Source organism: Branchiostoma lanceolatum, chromosome 11, assembly GCF_035083965.1.
Source record: "Branchiostoma lanceolatum isolate klBraLanc5 chromosome 11, klBraLanc5.hap2, whole genome shotgun sequence".
In the NCBI taxonomy this organism is placed as follows: domain Eukaryota; kingdom Metazoa; phylum Chordata; class Leptocardii; order Amphioxiformes; family Branchiostomatidae; genus Branchiostoma; species Branchiostoma lanceolatum.
The window spans coordinates 8,745,437-8,765,893 of record NC_089732.1 but is presented as its reverse complement, the minus strand read 5'-3'; the positions used below and the strand labels follow the sequence as shown (position 1 = coordinate 8,765,893).

Sequence of the window (20,457 nt, the reverse complement as noted above, 5' to 3'; positions counted from 1 at the left end):
AATTTATAACTTACCTGTGGGAAAATCTTCAGACTGCTTTCTAGAGCTTGTAGATTGGACGGTCAATCCTGCAGTTGTACTGTCCTCTGTGTTCTCATGTGGACCTATGGTGTAATATTATTTAACAAAAATGTTCATTTTTTAAAGTCGTAACATGCTATGACTAATAATAAGGCACAAAGGCTGCAATACACTAGTTAACTACTCAGTAATCCCACATTATTGTGAAGCCAAGCTGGGCAGCATAAACTACGGCCATGACAAGATAGCTAACTTCTTTCTTTTTGTATATTACATGGTAATCTGCAATTTGAAAGGAGGCTGCAAGGGAGCGCCATAATGATGTTGCTTCTTCCTCAAGGACAGACCAAGCTGTCACACAAATGTGTCTCCTATGAAATCAATGTCTTTATTTCAAATTATCTTGTGTTGGGGTTTCTGTCGTCAAATCAGTGTCTTTGAAAGACGCTGTCATATTCAACATCACAGTGGTGTTATATCCAGGTCCGAATGATGGCAAAACAGCTGTAGATGTCATGTTACCTGTAGGAACTGAGGGAAATCACACTCAACTGGGAAGGTAACATTTGCAAGCAAATGCAAAATGATAACCTTCACATGGCATAGGTTAACATTTCTACCAAGAAGGGTGTGCAAGATTTACCACATATCCATAGCACTGGTGTTGGCCAGTCTGAGAAAATGCAATTCTGTTTATGGTATGCGAGTCTTTGCTTTTGTTAACTAATTATCGCGAGCAGGCATTTTTTTACCAATCTTTGACAGTCAGTATGACTTACCTTGTTGACAAACAACTGGATGTGTTGCTGTGCAGTTGGTGAGAATCCAGTTATAATCTTGCGTTTTGTCCATTGCCACACATTGGCCATTTCCGTGGGAATCAGCTATTGATCTAAAACCTACTGACTTATTGTCACTGACATACACATATGAGGCGTTAGTATGGAGGTCAACTATTCCAATCCAGGAGGTTTTAGTCAAAAATGATTTGATGTTGTCGTGCTCTTCTTGGCTCTTTGGCTCGGCTGCAATCCCACCTTCTCTGGTGCAGTATTCTCGCGCTTGATCAGCAGTGAAGTTGCTCAGGGATGTCTTGTAGCAGTAGCCACCATGGAGAGAGTAGCCAGTACTACACTCTGCATGGGATAATGGGGTATTATAGAGTACATCAATATTCACACATCACTGAGCAAACCACTACTAAGTATTTCCGGATGTTTTCCTGTCATGCACTTTCTCTGTTATGTTATCAGGACATTTCTATGTTTTAAACTGGTACATACATGTAAGTAGGCAGTCTTTAGTGAGGAAAGCATCTCTGTGAAAGATACACTTTGAAGGGGATGTAGAGAAACCACACTATACAACAGTATAACAACATAAATTAAAACGTTACTATATTTTGTCTTGCTTAATTCGTAGTCATCCTGATTTAAACACTGCTATATGAAATGATACTGATCATGAACAACATTTACCAAAGTCAAAACATATAGATTACTATATATGTTACCTTTTCTTATTCAACATAGAAGTAGTAAGCCCTCAGGAAGTAAATTCTTATATAGCTAATAAAAACAGATTCAGTAGTTACAAGGTACATTCAACACAAATGTTGAAGAATTGAGGCAGACCATGGGTCAGAACTAACCTTGTATATTCCCCAGTACACTGTAAAGCTGAACAGTCATCATTAAAGCCACAAACACGAGAAAGAAGCAGGATTGAAGAGCCATAAGGACTGTGGCCCGGGCAGGTAAGGATAAAGGTACAGTTGAAAACAAACCTTGGATGTGATTGGTCATGTGTAATAATCACTTTAGGTCACCAAGGTCACAACTTACACAAGAACCATTGTTTCCTGTTGCCTGGGGTCCTACACCACCAAAAGTCGTCCTACGACTCAGATATGTACAGTGTGTTGTTATTTTGCCTGAGGGGGTCTTAAACCATTACAATTTTAAGTAAGAACACAAAAGGCAACAAGGATATTTGAGTGGGTGGTGAGCCAACTGCATGAAAATGAATAGAAAAATGATCTAAGGGGAAACTCACTCATCACTCACTGAACTCAAATCATTCATTCATTCATTACTTCCTGGCTTCTCCATTATGATATTAAATTCTCAATGGAATGGCCTTTGGAAGACTATTACTTTACATTTTTCTCTCTCGGGGTGAGGTTTACATGTAGAAAATATAAATTATTACTGAGTCAATGAATGAGAATGAACAAGAGGGCATTATCTTCCACCCATACATATCTTTATTTCAAATACTGTACTTATTACTGCTGTTTACAGTATCTGGACTCCCATCTCGATCTGTATGTTCATTGTTTCTGTCTTTTCCTTGCTATCTTTCTCACATTGTTTTGACACTATTGCACATGTTAATATCATGCCCATAAGAGATTTACATGTATGTGTTTACCTAACTAGCTCATGTAGAATTACAATGTATGCTACTTTAGTTAGAAAAACAAAATTATCATACATAATCCATGAACAGTTTTAACACGTTATTAGACCATCGAGTATAACAGTTTTTTTGTACAGAACCAAGTTCTACATACAAATGTACCTGCTAATGTGTCAGTAGTCTGTCTGCTCCACTAACCTTCCTCAGGGCTGTAATGATAATCTCTCACCACTAGGTGGCGCTGCAGAGAAAACGTCCCCAATATGGCTTAGTCTCTTGGTTCATCACAGCCCTGTGGAAGGTAGAAGGCAGACTACCAAAACTCGGTCAGGTAAGAAGGACTTGGTTGTGTAAAAGGAAACTGTAATATAACGTTACAATATACTGTAAGACATAATGCATATAAGTTCATGTTATAAAACTATACAATGATTTAATTGTTCTACATATGAAGCTACAATATTTACAGTATTATCCATGCCTCTACTCCGTGTGGCTTTACAAATATAAAGCGTCTTCACAACACTGTATCAGTAGTCCTTTCTGTTTACTATAAAAAACAAAGGAAGCAATGGAGTTCAATATTACTACATGTACATACATATGTACAGTTATCTTGCATTGGAAGAAATCCTCAGTCAAATGCTGGCTAAAATTTCCAAACCGTCATCTCACATCAAACAACTGTATTACTTCTGACCACTCCTCTTCCGGCCACTGGCCGTTTGGCACGACGTTGGGAGGGCTGTTTTTCCAGTCCCACTGCTTGACCGGTTCGTACCAGTTGGCTCCGTAGTTGGCCTGGACGTACGCGAGAGTCTCACATGGCACCCGAACCTTCATGTCCAAAAACTCTGTCCAACACAGGGTGAACCTGGGGAATATGTACCTGGAAAATCAACAAAGGAAATGGAGAACTTAGCGATAGATACTCTCCTATGCATGGACACAGTACAATGGCCAAGTCAGTAGAGATTTCACCTTGCATTCACTAGGTTGTAAGTTTGATCCCCGGCCCAGTCATACCAAAGACTTAAAAACGGTACATACTGCTTTCTCTGCTTAGCATTTGTGAAAGAGTATGGTAGTTTAACACACACCACTATCGATGGACTAGCCCCCTGCTGTAGTGATTATGTGAATTTGTGTGGCCTAAGGGCTATTTAAACTGAGATGGTTGTGGTCCTATGCACCATCTGGTGTGGGAAGGACTTGAACTTAATGCATGGCTAAACTATGCTAACTTTAGAATGAATGCTATAACTGGTAAATCACTATTGAGGAATAACAGAAAAGTTTTGCTTTCATAGCAACCCTATTATATCATGGAGATATGTGTAAAGGTATTGTCTTCTGCTTACTACATGTGTGTCCCCTTCAAAGTAATGGCATCCCTTCATGTAGCAACTACATACCACAAAACACCTGCTCTACTACACAAACTCCACAGACTGCCCCCTCTTATCAAAATATTTTGCCAGCACCTTAGCAAAGAAAAGTCCAGAAGATTGAAAAAGATTCATACTGTTCTTTTTTTCAAGATGAATGCAGACTTACTTGAACTTCTTGCCGGTGCGTGCCTGTGTCCCACCATTCCACATGATGTCATCCTCCTCGTAGAAGAAAAAAATGTCCAGTTTTACATCTCCTGACTGGAAAGACAGCTCAAAACTGTCCTCCACCTAAAAAAGAAATCAACATGGTTGTTGAACATCTTTATATCTATGATCCTGTCGTGGATAACTTTGTACTGTAAAACACTTAGTTTGGCAAAGAAAATCATAGACAATTTTGGTTTGTATCCATAATATACATTGTACCTTTAGAAATTCACATATTAACAAAAGTGCCAAATTTTCAAATAAAATAGTTATTTTGTAATTTTATTGCATTGCATTTTTAGCTTTCAAACAAGTTCCAGTAGAGACTGCAAAGTAGCATACTTTTCTTCCTAGCCTTGACACATATAGATGTTACAAACCATTTACAATATCTGCCCACCTTTCCAAACCTGTGTTTGAGTGACAATCCTGCTGCCTGGAACGCTGGGATCAGCGTGTCCTTGTAATCTTTGATCCAGATCCCAAAATCCACATCTTTACTGTGGGGGATGATCCCACACTGTCGGAACCAACCTAGGGATATACAGAGAAATATACATACAGGTAGGTTAGCCAGGCTGCTGATATAAAGAGAAGAATGGGAGAAAGGGAAAAGGAGAGAAAGGGTAGTGTTTGAAATGGAAAACTGAGGGAATGAGTACATGACAGTGAAGTGAATACAACAGGAGTCAGTGGCAACACTACCATTTCCAATAAAGTTATCTTGCATCTGATTGGAGCCAAAACTGAGAATGTGACATTCCAGGCACAGCCTTTTGTTTGAAGTCTCAGGTTACATATTTTGCCCATGTGTCAAACTGACATGTGACCGCAAGGGAAAATTGGCACAAATTCACAAAGTTGGAACAATTTTCTAGTGTAATTTGGTGCAGTCCAGTTATATATCCACTTCACCTATTTTGTGTAAGTTTCTCTATTGGTAAAGAATTGGTGACATTGTTAGAATGATATCACAGTAAATTCATATGCCCCTCTTCTGGTACTCACCTAAACATGTTCCACTGCTCATCCAGAAGCGCACCCCTATCCTGTCCAGTACAGCCCTGCCCTGAGACAGCAGAGACTTGGCCTTCCCAACAAACTCTACACCCTCCGCAGTCTGGTCCGACCCGTACGCCGTGTGGAACTTCCTGGCCTGCCCGTAGTTACACTCAAGGAACCTGGCATGTGGAATCTGCTGCAGGAATGCTGACGGAATCTTGGGAATGTTGAGTTTTACTCCATCTAGTTTGGTAGGTACTATCTCCATTCTGGAATACAAGCTTAAATGTTACAGTTGACTGTGAAAATCACAAAAATATGGTGTTGACTCATGATCAGAACCTGGAGGTACTGAGTTTGAGTCCCAACGTTGTGCCCTTGGGAAAGGCCCTTTACACTGATGTTCTCACTCAACTCAGGTGTAAATGAGTTCCTAGCTTTGGCTAAGGACGTCCCTCAGATAGGACATTATATAGGGGTACCGTGTTTGAAGAGAGCCACACCTCGAGCATGCAAAAGAACCCAGCACACTTATCAAAAAGAGCAGTGGTCCTTCCCGGTGTGAGTGGATCAAATAAATCTGTCCAGATATGCAGCTTGTTGTGTTCAGTACAAACCTGGTGTGTTACGACATGAAGCACTTTACAGGATATGCAATACAAACAAACAAATATGTAAGTCAAACTTCGACAGGTTACGTAAAATTTGACTACACTCATATGTTACACTTACTTGTCATATGCCCCTTCATACTCCCCAAACGGTAGTTCCCTGTCTTCTACCAGTGACATCCACTTCTGTGTTTTCTCTGGTTCAATTGCTGCATGCCACAGGAACTTCCCTGGACGCTCGTACAACACAACAATGTGGATAAGGAAGTTGTGCCTTCTGAACAACATGTGATGTGGAACCTAATAAATGGTGAAAAGAGTATTCATTCTTTAGATATGCCATTATCATTTCACAGACAGTCTATGGAGCATATAACCTGTGTTTATTAAGTGATGGGCAACACGTTTGGGGTGCGACCTGACTGTGTTGGGAACATATTTTAGACACTGCACAAAGGGACATCCCAAAGTCTTTCAAGAAGTGTTCTTGGTTCCTAAATACAGTCAAAACTATATACAAGTGACCACCTGTACATAAGGACCACCTGACCACATGGTGACCACTTTTGGGCGGTCCCTTAGATAATTTTTCCCATTGATGCAAGAATTAAGAATCCTGTCTTTGTAAAAAAGAATCCTGTCTATAGTGACCACCTGTCCACATATACAAATGTATTGGACTTTATTGGTCCATGAGTGGTCTTTTGGGGCAGTTTGGACTGTTAAACGTGGTACGGATAGCTTGATTATAATACACATGCACAATACACCGGACAACACCTACTAACACCCCCACTCCCCCACCACCAACTATATGTGTAGTGTGCAAGTAGGGATAGAAAACAACTAACCTTGCCAGCAGCCATTGATGCCACACTTGCCAGTCTGGGGTCATGACCTTCAGTGATGACATACTGGAAACCCTCGCCATGGAGACGCTGTAACAGGTCAGGCTGGAAAACATGGTGAAAACAATGAACCACTGTTAACAATTTCAAAGAAACCATAGTAGAAAACTTACACTTTAACTGCATACTTGGTGTGTGATAATAATCTATAATCATATGTCATTGCAAGGAGGTTAAATATAACCTCCTTGATCATTGTTAACAGCATATTTCGCTCTATATGACGGTGCCTCTATCTTTGTCATAACAAACATTAAGATATTATATTTGACTAAGAATTTCCAGTGTTTTTACTATTGACAGTGCCTGGATACCATCCTAGCTAGTTTTACACTTGCACGCCTTGTACACACTAACACAGTGAGTAAGAAAGAGCAAGCATTAAACTACAGGATGATACCCAGGCTAGTGTTCGTTAGCAATGAAACAGTTACAAACTCAGGCTATTCTGACATTGCTTCTGCTTTAAACCTACCTTGACTTTTACATCAGAATCCCCCAGCAGTCCTAGTGTGATGACTCCCTGAGAACTACACAGATATCTGCAGTGATGTGGAGCCCTCCTCTCATCTACTGAACCTCTGGACACGTTCCTCACAGCTTCCAGCACTGAGGGGTCCATCAGGAACAATGGCAGGTTGGCTTGTGAGGCGTGCTTCATGAACAGTTTCAAATTCTCCTGTAGGAATAAAAACTGCACATGAATTCACTGATATAGTATATCATTACCTCTTCTCAACAATACTAGAATTAGAAAAGCAAAGATTAACAAAAGTGCAAATTAGCCCACAGACTTGAGAAAAATGAACCACACATTCTGGTAATGCCAAACTAATGGTCACACACAAGAGTCAAACATATCTTTTTCCTGGAAATCTACAAAATCACCTTGAATGGGGCTCATTAACCTACGAACGTTGAAACCCATTAGACTATATGTGGTCATATGTAAATCTATCCCTCTGCGCATGAATATGCAATAAATATTATCATTAATATTTATTATCATTGCTACTCACCTGAGCATCATTGCTGCCTGAGTTGAGCCACTTGGTGACCATTCCTTGGAAGGAGGAACCACCCTAACATGTTGGGTACAATTGAAAAATGTTAAGTCTTATGGATAATATAATACTAATAGCCTCATGTTAAGAGAAAAGTGATACTAAGGATAGTGCTAGACAGTTTTGTCACCATCCAGGGCTTTTTCTAAAGAGGGGAACAAGGGTGCTGCACCCCCATTTCCTGACCATGCACCCCCTTACCCTGGGAAAAATTCTGATATGTGGCTACAGTCTTCAATCTGACAGTAATTTTGCCCCTCAAAAAGCATTTGATAGAGGAACCCATTTTTTAAAAACTTCACATCACGCTTAGTCACAATGCTTCGCCTTGCAATTTTTTTGCAGAAAAACAAAACTTACTGCCATCTAACATTATTAACCTTCTGCCTTCTGAGGCCGGTAGCCTTTTGGCACCAGACAAACACTGTCAAAGGATCAAAAAGCCTAAGTTTGCATGGCATCTTACCTGAAATTGAGAGTTGTTGTGGATGAACCATATTTGGAAGATGAGGGAGAGGATGCTGGCGATGAGAAGAAACAAAAAACATCGCAGTTTCCTCCTCCTCCACAGACACATGCAGACCTCGCACGTTGACCTCGCACTTCACACAAGGGACTGGGACTGTTCTGTTGTCTTCTGGGAGCGGATGGTTCTCCCAGCTAGCAGGTTGCTGGCTTACATCATGTCATCGGATATATACTGCAGATAAGGGCGGTTTCATTTAACTCCATTTTCGGATATGTATAACTTTAAGGTTGCTTGTAATGGGTGACGGCGCACATTATACATATACTTGATACTGCTAGTAAAGGTACGGTACGTAGTGAACTGTTGTATTTTGTGGAAATTCGGGTTACAGTTTACACTCCATTTTTTAGTTATACATACGCAAACCGTTGAAGTGCATTCATACAGACCAATGTACAGCCAAATCAAGCTCTGTAAGCAAAGGCTGTCTAGATACAAATCCAATTTTCTCTAGCGTTCCCCTAGTAGTATAACGTTACGTGTTCTGCACAGACGTGTTTCGTGTCAGCCCCCCACCCCTCGTACAACATCGCCGTACCGACACAAAGTTTAAGACTTAGATAAAATAAACTCAATGTTACCTTAAACAGACATTTCGGCTTAGGTTCGCAGAAATTGGTGGACCAGGGCGACTGTTCTGCTGAATACGAGGTGAAAAGCGGCGAGAATCAAGAAAAACTTTCGAAAAAACATCCAATCGTCGCCATCTTGAAAATAGGTTACTTCATTTAGGAAAATGGGGGTATATAAAAATAATCTTATGCCATTATTTTTGGCACAAGAATTAATTTTCATGTAAAATGATTAATGTTATCTGCTTTTTATTGTAATCTTAATTATATGTTGTCATACATGCAATAAAAACTTCCTTATATCAAAGATTCATTTTATTCAACCTATCCCTTTTGAATAGTGGTTTCGGTCAAGCTGCCAAAGTCACTTTATGACTGCCCCCTGACGAGAAAAAAATAAACTACAATCTTTCTCTTCGGATGTCTTGACCAAAAACAAGATGCCATTATTACAACAAGAAAGTTTATTGACAACGTCTTAGTTTATCAACAGTAAACCAAATAAACTTCTTGACATGAAAACTGCAATTAGAGACTGCCTCGAACTTTCCAGAGTCCAGGTCTCCAGGAGTATCAAGCCCTGTTTTTTACCTATTTAACAAGAGATCCCGAGAAAAATAGAAGCTAGGAACTCACCTTCTAATACCATTGTCTAGAGAATCATCGTCATAAAAAACAGGAAGAGAAGACGGCGAGAGAGCGAGGCGGAGAGAGAGGGGGGAGGGGAGAGGGGAAACAGACAAAAAGAATAGACTGAGAGACATAAGGAAGAAATGGATGCCGTCATGGCGGCTTATGTGTTTTCCATTTGCCGATGACGCGCTCTTCAGTTCCGGCGGGCACAATGAAGAGATTCCCGCGATGACAGAGGAGCTCACGACCAAGGATTTACCGGGACAATACCACGGGTTTCCCTTACATCGTGGAACACACACACTGCACTGTTTTAGAGGGGTTCCTCATATGGTGTGTTCTTGCTCTCTCTCAGAACTCGCCAGGATACAAGTAAACTTAAGTTCCTAGAATGTTCATGTTAAACGTTTCTGCCTGCGTTAGATTTGAGAAAAAGCAAAGCGTTGATTGGTTGGTATTGGTATGATTTGTATTGGTTAACGTATTTTCACTCTGTTTTTTGTTGTTGTTGCAAAGTAGTATATTTGTGCGACGTTCTCATTAGCTTTATCACAAGTTTAGTTAAATACTCACAATTTCTAGCATTGCCAAGAAGAGAAATTGAAGCAACGCAAAACCGTCAATCGCACCTTCGCGGATATTTCACGACCCATGCATTAAAGAAACTTTTTTTCAAAGTTCACGCAACTTTGTCGCACTTAGAATATTTTTGTCTATTCCCTATGAGTTTTTATTTCATAGATGGTATACATTACTAAACTGTGCGCCTGACCAGGGATGCGGTGTACGGCGTGAAATTGTTAAACGTCGTCTGTCACAGATGTCAATCAACGGACGAGTTTGGAATGCATTGTGGGTCAAGGTTGCGTCAGAAGACACTTGTCGTTCACCCTGTCTGTTATTTCTGGACGTTCTCAGCATTTTTCAACGATAGACGGTAACCCAAGCCGATAATTGGTCAGACTGTAATGCAATTAGCCCAAGGCGAATGAAGAGCGCATATCCCGTCCACGGTCGGAATTCCGTGTATCCTGACTAAGAGCGACCTCAATCAAAAGAACGACTAGATGGCCCGATTTTATTGGTCCTCTGTGAACGAATCAGCACTGGGAATGTTTAACGTTGTGTGGCGAGGATAAATGGAAGTGGAAAATGTTATTCTAAGGGCCATATGTCGCCGTCTCGTTCTGAGGGGATTTGCAGACGACGTTTTGTGCCAACTACGTGCGGTTTCCACAGCGTGTCAGTTTAGCGCCCGGTATGAATACCGGAAAAGGAAATTGCGAACAGTTTAGGGAAGGGGGGGATGTCATTTGTGACTCTCACGGGTTTAGTGGTGTCCGTTTACAAAATGTACTGGAGAAAAAAGTCCACCAGACATGTTTTTCCACAGCGTTCAAGACTAGTCAAGTTTCAAAATATGGCAAAAATTCAAAATACAAAATGAACAAATATTAAGGCCGATGGCCACATTTGTACACGACTGGCAAGGACACAGGAGTAACGGAAAATTTAACTATGTCGTAAAAATATATGTAAGGGAGTTGAGTTGACGTTGATAAGTTTTTGGCATGAATGATGTATTTTAAACCTCAATAGTTACATGTCTATATGTGCTAACAAATTCACAATCCCCTGATGTGGTATGTTGCTTGCTTCGCTTCTCGTACGTATACGCGTTTCCTAAGTAAGACAAAATGAAAGACAGAAACCATACTTCCGATTGGAAGAACTTCATACCGAGGCCAAGCAGATTCCTTTTTCAACTGAGCCGTAGTTCAATTTGTGCCTTCTTTGTAGTTAAAACCGTACTAATGGCCAAGATGTCTTTACACTTGAGATAGCAAACATGCGTGAAGTCTGGAAAAACGCTGATTGAAAGCTAATGGACAATGACAGCTCTTACTTTTAGCGTTAACAACAAGAATGTACATTTTAGCAATCATGTACAAGAGAGAGAGAGAGAAAGGATTGTTGCTATTTGATAACCAAAATTGATTTATCAAAGACGTGCAACTTTTTTTATGCAAACCCGTGTGTACAGTGGTTTTGAGCTCTCTTGTGTAAAATCTCGACAATTGAGGCTTATCAGACAACTTTTGCAAAAATAGCAGTTTGAGTAACACCCGCATTCAACTGGATAAGGCAACGACCTCGCTACAACCTAAAATTTGACAGGTTGCTTAACGAATTTTTTTGTGCTATGTATGTTTTGTTGTCTTTTCAGTCATACTTTTGCATTTGGCATGATATTCCAATTATGATGTAAAAAGTTACACAAATATAATTTAGATCGCAACGCAATCGCTGTCTAGTGGAATGGGGGCCTAAAACATTGTGGTATACAATGCTACTACACTATTTTTATTTCTAATGAAAAGATGATGAAAAAATAAGTGATGGGTAATGTTTACGTTTGAGTATGCTCCCCCTCCCTCATTAAAATGATCTCAAGGCCCTTCTTTAATCCCACGTAAGTCGGAAGGAGTGATCGGTATCTCACGTGAAGTGAAGATTTAGGCGTTTTTCTCCCACCGCGAATTCTCAGAGTCGCCCTCCAGTCGCTATCAGTACGCTGAAGAGGTGCTTCATTAGTGCACGAGCATTGTGAGATCCCTCCAACACGATAACACATACAGATAAACCCACGGTATTTTCTGTGGGTGTTGGTAAACAAATTATCGACAAGGACAACAGTTTACGTGCAGAGCGTGTTTGTTATTTGCCGACGTGCTTAACTCTTTAATAGCCTCCACCAGGCCTTCCGAGCCTCTACCAGGCCCCGCGGATGGCTAGAAAAATAGTAGAAACTGGCCAAATAGAGTGAATAGTATGCTAAGGGAGTCGGCTACGGAGAGAGGGTCCAGTGTGCCATCCACGGGCAAACTGTAACTTCAACTGCGGACTAACTTCTCTGGCATGTTATCCCTCCATTTGGCCAGTTTCTACGATTTTTCCAGCGACCTATGGAGTCTGGTAGAGGCTAAGGCCTTCTTATTGGATTAAAGGGTCGTAAAATTCGGCAAAAATGGAAGAATTGGAAAGGATAGTCCGCGGTAAGGATAACATAACTACACCTGCAAAGGAAACCCTCTGGGGGCCAAACTTCCCTGGCAAATATTCTCCCTATAGCCGGCGTAGTTAGTCTAGTATACGTAGAGACCTAGACTACTTTACTCTTGTGTTCTGCATAGAAAGTATCACAGGAAAGATATAAAGTGGTTCCTACACACACCATGTTTTCAAAATTTCAGCAAACGCGAGTTGAAAACTGTCATAATGATAATTTTAGTTCTTCTCCTGTTGACATTTAGCACGTGCAAATTTAAACAATTTACTATCCCTTCAATTTCACAATGATGCCGGCAGAAACAGGTGTAGTCTTGTACGATTGTAGGATTTTTGTTGCAGTATTTTCATCGATATGCAATGAAAGAACCAACCGTCGAAATGTACCTACGATAACCATTTTCGTCACAAGGTGGGAAAACATATGTGTCAAACCATGGCAAGTATTACAAACAACAAGGATAGGAAAGCAGATTTTGATAACTATGCAAACTTATCAATTGCATCAATGCAGCGCATAATCATTGAGAAAGAAGAAAATGGGTAGAGAGATACCTTCTACTTGATTTTTATCTTTCATTCCCTCTCATTCCATTTCAACCAACCTCGCCCAACTTTGCATTTCTGTAGCCTCCACCAGGCCTTCCAATGGGTCGTAGAATTCGGCAAAAAAGGGCCGGGAATAATTGGCCAGGAGAGTCCATCTACGGTAAGGTAACATTCTGGTTCGGTCAACCCCTTTGGTAGCCGAACTCCCCTGATAAATTATTCTCCCCATTATCCAGCGTAGTCAGTCTGCAGGAGAATAGTCTTTCCGTATTAACTAAAAAGAACATATGCTTACCTGACTGAGCCCCCAAATGGCGTCCTTGTATGTATGTTAGTACTATTATTTCTACGGCAGACGGCTGACAATATTGTTATTTCTTGAACAGTGTACGATATGTTTGTCAAGGGATCAACGTTGAGGATGTTGGAAGGTGAAAAAACTGAACATATGGGCTCAGTAAGACGAACAAATAAGCTTAAATCTAGTACTGCAACTATAGTGAGGGGCTCGCAGATGCAGTAAATGGCAGTGAAAAGTGACCTTGCATGATATTATGTTAGAAAGTCTCGGTAAACATCATCTGTTTTATCCCTTAAAGTTAAAAACAAACTCGTGACCACATCAGAGCCCGTACATGTATCTAGAACAGTGCGGACGGCGATTCTATTATAATTGTATTACAGGTACAGGTACTAGCCTGAGTACCAAAGAGGAAGCGAATTTTTTTGAGCCAGCAGTCACTACGGAGGCTGGTACTCAGGCTATACAGGTACAGCTCTAATCTTTGGTCCTAAAATACCTCTTGCGACGAGAACGATTGTGGTTGTATCGCAAAGTTTCACGGTGTTGTAAAACTGCTAGCTTACTCTCTATGGGGTATGTGACTTGCTACATGTGTAAGGTACACACGCACACCGCAACGGGTGAGAATAACATAACTGTCTCAGACGAGTGTAAGAAAATTATGCATTTGAAATAAAACAAGACAATGAACATCAAGGGAAAGCACAATGGTATCTATCATTCACATCTTTTTTTAATACAATTCTGATGTTCAAACACTTGTATGTTTAACTGCGAAGACCCGGTACATTCAGTATAAAACAGATTTTACCTGCAATCTTTTGTTTTTCACACCTGTTCTCTAGCCTTTTCACGGATTTACCTAAGCAGCTTAATTGAGACACATCAAGTGCAGTACTGGCCGCTGGGCTGACGCTTTACACCGTATGTGTGGGCTCAAGGCCTTCGTGTGGGCTCGAGGCTTTCCTCAGGGGGGCCAGGCAAAGTTTCGTCGGGGGCATGTGGACCTTAAGGCCGAAGAACTGGGCTATGTAGGTCCTGGCTATCCTAGTCTGACTTCTACGCAATCTATAAACTCGTGTTTTCCCTGTATATCTTAGCTTACTTACGTTTTGTTTTTTTACAAAAATTGCCCCTTTTCTTTTTAAGTCAGCTCCAGTTTTATAGTGTTTTACGTATTGTTATATGTGCTTGGGGGGTGGTTTATGAAATACACGTAGTTCCACCTGTTTTACCCAGTCCAGAAGTGATGATATTTGATAAACAAGTACCTCGTTTTAGCCCTCTGCGGTGTATGTGTGTGTGTGTGTGTGTGTGTGTGTGTGTGTGTGTGTGTGTGTGTGTGTGTGTGTGTGTGTCTCTCTTACTTGAAATGTCCGTGTGAAAATATGAACACGGGTATGGCTTAACCTTTAGCACACTGAAGTAGCCATTTGGCACCCACTTCTGTATTGGTTACAGATTTAGGCAGCAGGGAGAAGGTTAAACGCGATGGAATCGAACCCGTATCCTTCAATACCGCGGACGAGAATTGTAACCACCGAACATTTTGATAACAAAAATAAAATCGATGGAACAAGAACACCAGGCCAAATTTCTTTAGCCCTACTGCCCGTGTATTCCTAGATCCTGAAACTTCATGTCGCTTTTGAAAAAAGCAAGTTTTGCTTTACGATCTGGCCTCTCATTGAAAACCAGGTAGAACTTCCAAATTCCTCATGTCTTTTCCAATCTAGAATGGCCGGTGTTATAGGAAAAGCTGGGAAACAATCTCGGTTATATGGCAAACCGAGAATGAAACACAAAAACGCACACGCAAAGCTACACTCTCGTTTCCCTATTTATTCAAATAGCCAGTTGTATACATATAAAATGACCGTAAGAATGACACTTTTGCACATAGCATCAACAAGTTAGAACTGTTGTACCTACGGTAAGAGAATTTGTTGGCTGAAGCCAATCCATTTGTAAACTGTTACATCCCAAACACAGCACTTTCAACTATGCCTTTAAACGTAACAACAGCGTAGCTACCAACAACACAGAAGGAAAACAGTTCAGTTTGAATACACTGGGAAAGAAAACATCATAAATCCACAATGACAGATTCTAAACGAGCTTTATTATAGCTTTGAAATATTGTACAGTAGTTTGTCCTTATCAAGAATTTTTTTTTCTAAAATCTCACAGGCAATTTTACTCGCTCAGATCGACAGCTTGTGCGTCATTTGTTTTTATGAGTTTTCTTTTCTTTCACGGTGTTACAAACACATGGATTACAGTTTTTCTCGTGAGGCTTAGATCTTGCTTTTATTACAATACTAACAAGAGATAGATCGAGTTCTGTTTGGAACCGAAAAAAAACAACATCACAGTGGAATTTGTCCTGTTCCCAAATTCTAAGCGTAGTAGACCTACAAGTTTTGCATCCAAAATGTAGAAAGATACTATATGAAATTGTGACATACGTAGACTGACTCTAAGTTGGAAACTTAATGGGAAAAATAACATACTATTCAAACCATTATCAAGTAATCAAACTTACATTACCGAAGAACGACGGATAATTTACATGTACACTACAAATTTACAGATACCAAATTAAAGCCGTCGTCTTCGAACTGCTTAAAATTGTTCACAAACTTGTCTCTTTAATACTCTTTTTTTCAGCGTAAAGTTTGCTCTATAAATACACGTTTTTGCAATGCACAACCAGATACAAATTACCGATTTTTTCTCCGCTGATTTGTCACAGTTTTATCACATAGCTAAATGAAATTTTAACAAGTTTGCTATAGTTTCGAAGTGAACGAACCTATGTCTGTGTTCAGAGAATCCCGCTTACTTTGGTAGTATATAGTAGCTTTTGTTCGATTTACAACAAAATACGCTGACATATTTTCCACGTGCGAAAGAACACGTATGCACGACTGCAGTCTGCGGATCACTTATCCTAAATGAAACTCAGGTTCACGTGCGAACCAGGTATGAATGGACCGGCACCTGTTGGTGCTATTTAAACTATTCTGTGTTCCTGTTTTGAAAGAGATCAATTTCGTGTTTGCTGACGTGGACGACAAGGTTACATCCTAACATGTCAGCGTCTTCGCACACGTCTGGAAAATTTGGCATTTGTGCACAGAAACGTTGTTTTAACATTTAACATTTCTCAGGGAGTCTTCAAAATAACGTCGCGGTCAAATTCGTCGTAGGCCCCCGTGCGATTTTGTTGTAGGATTGTTTTAGGATTGTTTAAGGATTTTCAGGCAGGCTGTGATAGAACCAACCGCCGACAAGAATCTAAAACAGCATTTTTTGTAACAAGACAGCTGGATTTTGCAAGACATATGTACGACTATAATGTCCAAAGTTTGCAATTGTACGACAATCGTAAGGCGACAGTGACTTATAAGTCACCTTAGTCGCTTTGTCTACTCCCAAACGAAAAGGGGCGAGCGACATGCGAAATATAATTTCATCCATCTTTTTTTTTAAATCTCGGACGATATTTTCTATTCAAACCATAAAATCTTAAAGTTTTAAATGGGCATAAATCCGTCTAAATGATATGACGACTTGGTTTCACGAAAGCAGCAATTACTACCAAACCACAATCTCATATTTACACCGTTACTTTAATTGCATAGAGACTGGTCATTTATAAACACTGCACAAAACTGTACGTAAAACGAAGCTTGATAATAAACATAATCTTATCAGTACATTTTGAAACACACATTGATAATAAATATCTGAAAACCATACTGCAGTAATATTATCTTACCGTAATTAAAATCTATCGTTCTAACACAAAATGTACAACATACCTCTAACAATTTCGCCACCAGATCTTCATATATATTGCAGAATCAAAATCTCTGGACTCAAATCTTAAAACTTCTTCCTTTTGATTGTTCTTAATGAATGTGAAATCTCAGACATTGGCAGGCAGTCCTACGTTGCAAAAGTTTCTATATTGTAGTTCTTAAAACGTTCTTGAATAAGTCCTGTTGAAATAAGATAAGGTTGGAAAGTACTGCGATATTCGATCCTAAGACATACAGATGGGTCTTCACAGGAGTCGAAACGGGTTCGGTAAGGTTTGACTGTAAAGTCTAGAAGAAGTTCTTGATGTTGGTAGTTCAGTGTCCGTGTCATATCGGCGAGACGTACCGTTCTAAGTTGTAGGCCTGCTGCCGCATGTAGTTCCCGTTCAGCTGGGTAACGCTGGCGGCAACCTGCGACAGGTCGTCGGAGATCGAGCCCGTCCCGCGGATCCCGGCGTTACCGTACATCTGAGCACAGCTGCTCGCGTTGGAGTAGGAGGAGGTCCCGAAGGCCGTGTTGGTGGTGGCCGGTGTGAAAGGGTAGGGCAGGGAGGAGGCCATACTCTGGGAGTTGGCCTGCATCATGGCCGCGGACATGCCGAAGGACGAATGGTTGGAGTTGGAGACTTGCAGACCCGGGCTGGGCATGGTGGGGGAGTGCGTCAGCTGCGGAGCGGGGGACGTCAGGGTGTTGAGGGGGTTCTGGTCCATCCCCAGGGACCCCCTGGTGAGGTCGGAGGGGCTGGTGGACATGAGTCCGGCCTGGCGCTCGGCGATGATGTTGTCGATGCTGAACATGCGGTGTTGTGACATGGTGGTGCTCGGGTAGTGATGCATGATGGCCGGGTGCGTCGGCCCCGTGCCGCCCGGTAGCTGTGACAGGTAGTCCCGCGTAGCGTACATGGTCTGGTACGGCGGCCTGCCCGTCTGGGTCGGCGTGAAGGCGCTGGTGGAGTCCTGCATGAAGTTCCCCATGTACGTGGAGCTGTCAGCTCGCTTAAACCTCTTCCTTCTGCGCAGGAAGCTGCCGTTGTCGAACATGTCTTCGGCGGCGGGGTCCAGCGTCCAGTAGTTGCCCTTGCCGGGGCGGCCCGGCTCCCGCGGGATCTTCACGAAGCAGTCGTTCAGCGTCAGGTTGTGTCGGATGGAGTTCTGCCACTTCTTGTCGCGGTCCCTGTAGTAGGGAAACCGATCCATGATGAACTTGTAGATGCCGCCCAGGGTCAGCTTCCTCTCGGGGGAGTTGGCGATGGCCATCGAGATCAGAGCGATGTAGCTGTACGGAGGCTTGCCCTTCTGGATCGGGCGCTTGCGGCGGCGTCCCGCGCTTGTATTCTGCTGAGCCGTCGTCTCGTCTCCCGGCTCTGCCTTCACCTGGACGGCCTCGTTCTCCGACAGCGGGTCCTGCGGGGGGCGGTTCTCGGTGACACACGCGGGTGTCTCCGCCGCGTCGCACTTGGTCTCCGCGGTCATGCTGGTACGGGGTTGGTTCTCTAGCTCTGTGACCACAACGTGGCGAAGACGACTGTTGTGTGTGTTTTTCCCTCAGAGTGTTGACGGTCTGATTCTTCTCAACGAGACAGGTGAAGTCCCTCTACACACACACGCAGGTACAGGTGAGTCCGGACAGGTAACGGTCCCGCGGCGCAGGTACGTGATAATGAGATCCGCCAGGGCACTTCCCGCGTGCTTTATACCCGGTCTAACCTGGAGCCGGGAGCAAATCTGGCGCCAGCTCGTTGTGAGAGGGATCTCAAGCGTCATGAGAAGCCCTGGCCTATTGTGCCCACCCACTGTGCACTCATTGTTCGACCTCAGGCTCCAACCAAAGCCTTCCAAGCCGTATCACTTACACCCCGCACATTAAGCGCATCACCGCTTAGCTTAATTTTTTTCTCAGGTAAAAAAAATGCAGGGTGATATCTGATCGTTTCCACCAATGTCACAGACGGAAGCGCAGGGATTTTTCACCGCCGGGACCGCACGCGAACGTTATTGGTTATCTTTGTGAGCTGTAACAACAAGCAAACGCAAACGGACAATCAATTACCAACAATTAGCGATTAAGGGCGGGGGCATGGCCGGGCGGTCGTCGGTAGACTCGACTCACTCTAGGACAATGCAGCGATAAAGAAAATGAGGGTATCCTTTCTTCATCAACTGAAGACGTGTAATAAAGTATGACATATTCTAATTTAAAATATAGTTTTCTTTTTAAAAGCAAGGGCATGACTGTGCGGTAGGAGGTACTGTTACTTCCCCACGCATTGCACACTTGTCGACACTCCCGCCCTATTTGTCGACAGAACTCGACACCGCGCCGAAACAACGGGCAATGATAGCGACGACACTATGTTGACATGTTCCAACATAGTCAAACAAATATAGTGAAGAGGTGGGGGAGGGGTAGTACTGGACTGGTCTAGACTTAGCTTTTGAGCTTTTGGATTCGCTGTAGTTTGACGTCCAAATTTGAAAAAAAAAAACATTTTGTAAGTTTCTGTATGTGTTGGTACTTGTGTTGGAAAATGTTTGACAATTTTACACACACGGACACAACAGAAAATGCTGTATTTTTTGCCACACTGGAGAAATGATAGGGAATTTTGCTATCGCGGTAACGGTAAACATGTAAAACCAGCGGGCCGGAGTGAGAATGTTGTCGGTGGTCTAATGACGTGTGGCGAGGCGAGCCCGTCAGCACAACACGCGCTGACGGCCGGGTATGCGGACGGGGGGAAACGCTACAATGTGGATAGAAGGAAACAACACTAATGCAAGAACAACCTTCGAATTCGTTACGTACATGAAGGTTAGACATCCAGGTAATAAGATACGTCAAGTGACAGTTACTCAAGCAACTGGATAAACCTTTGAAACAGACGTTTCAGACAGCATCCGCTGTCTTTAGGTCGTTGTATAGGATGTTAGTCTGCTATATATGGTTGGTAGGATACAATGTTTAACTGAACAGAGAAACACTGAGCTTTTTTCATCCATACAAAAATAATCTTTTGGATTGCACAAAATTGTTTTGTTTCGTTTCTATCTCAAATGAGGTTAAGGACAAATAGTGTGTTTCCTTTTGGGAGTTTCGTCGTTTGTATTGAGTTATACGTGTTCTTTTGTCTCAGTTATGTTTAAAAAAAATACTAGAATCTATGTCATCGTGTCTTAGATATAACCCTCATTAACATTAATCCGCCGGGTTACATAAATCCACCACTTTTACAAACACCGGGTTTGAGATATCTCTAGTGCAGCACCCCCCAGGTTTACACAATTTAGACGTACATGAGTGCAATATACTGGGGGACGTTGGGCTGGAGATCTGTTTGGACGTATC

At 42.0% G+C, this 20,457-nt stretch overlaps 2 protein-coding genes across 2 annotated transcripts; both read right to left on the bottom strand.

The window, feature by feature from the left end:
* Window positions 1-2,264: 2,264 nt before the first annotated feature.
* LOC136444695 (ribitol-5-phosphate transferase FKTN-like) lies at window positions 2,265-8,884 on the bottom strand. The gene is made up of 10 exons (XM_066442386.1): window positions 8,739-8,884; window positions 8,095-8,328; window positions 7,584-7,646; window positions 7,040-7,243; window positions 6,508-6,609; window positions 5,778-5,956; window positions 5,052-5,314; window positions 4,444-4,577; window positions 4,000-4,124; window positions 2,265-3,331 (listed from the first exon to the last, which is right to left on the bottom strand). Exons 2-10 carry the CDS (start codon window positions 8,203-8,205, stop codon window positions 3,109-3,111), a joined length of 1,404 nt encoding a protein of 467 aa, XP_066298483.1. The 5' UTR covers window positions 8,206-8,328; window positions 8,739-8,884; the 3' UTR covers window positions 2,265-3,108.
* Window positions 8,885-15,106: 6,222 nt separating this feature from the next.
* LOC136444686 (forkhead box protein E4-like) lies at window positions 15,107-19,090 on the bottom strand. The gene has a single exon (XM_066442373.1). The coding sequence runs from the start codon at window positions 18,582-18,584 to the stop codon at window positions 17,439-17,441; it is 1,146 nt and encodes a 381-aa protein (XP_066298470.1). The 5' UTR covers window positions 18,585-19,090; the 3' UTR covers window positions 15,107-17,438.
* Window positions 19,091-20,457: the final 1,367 nt, after the last annotated feature.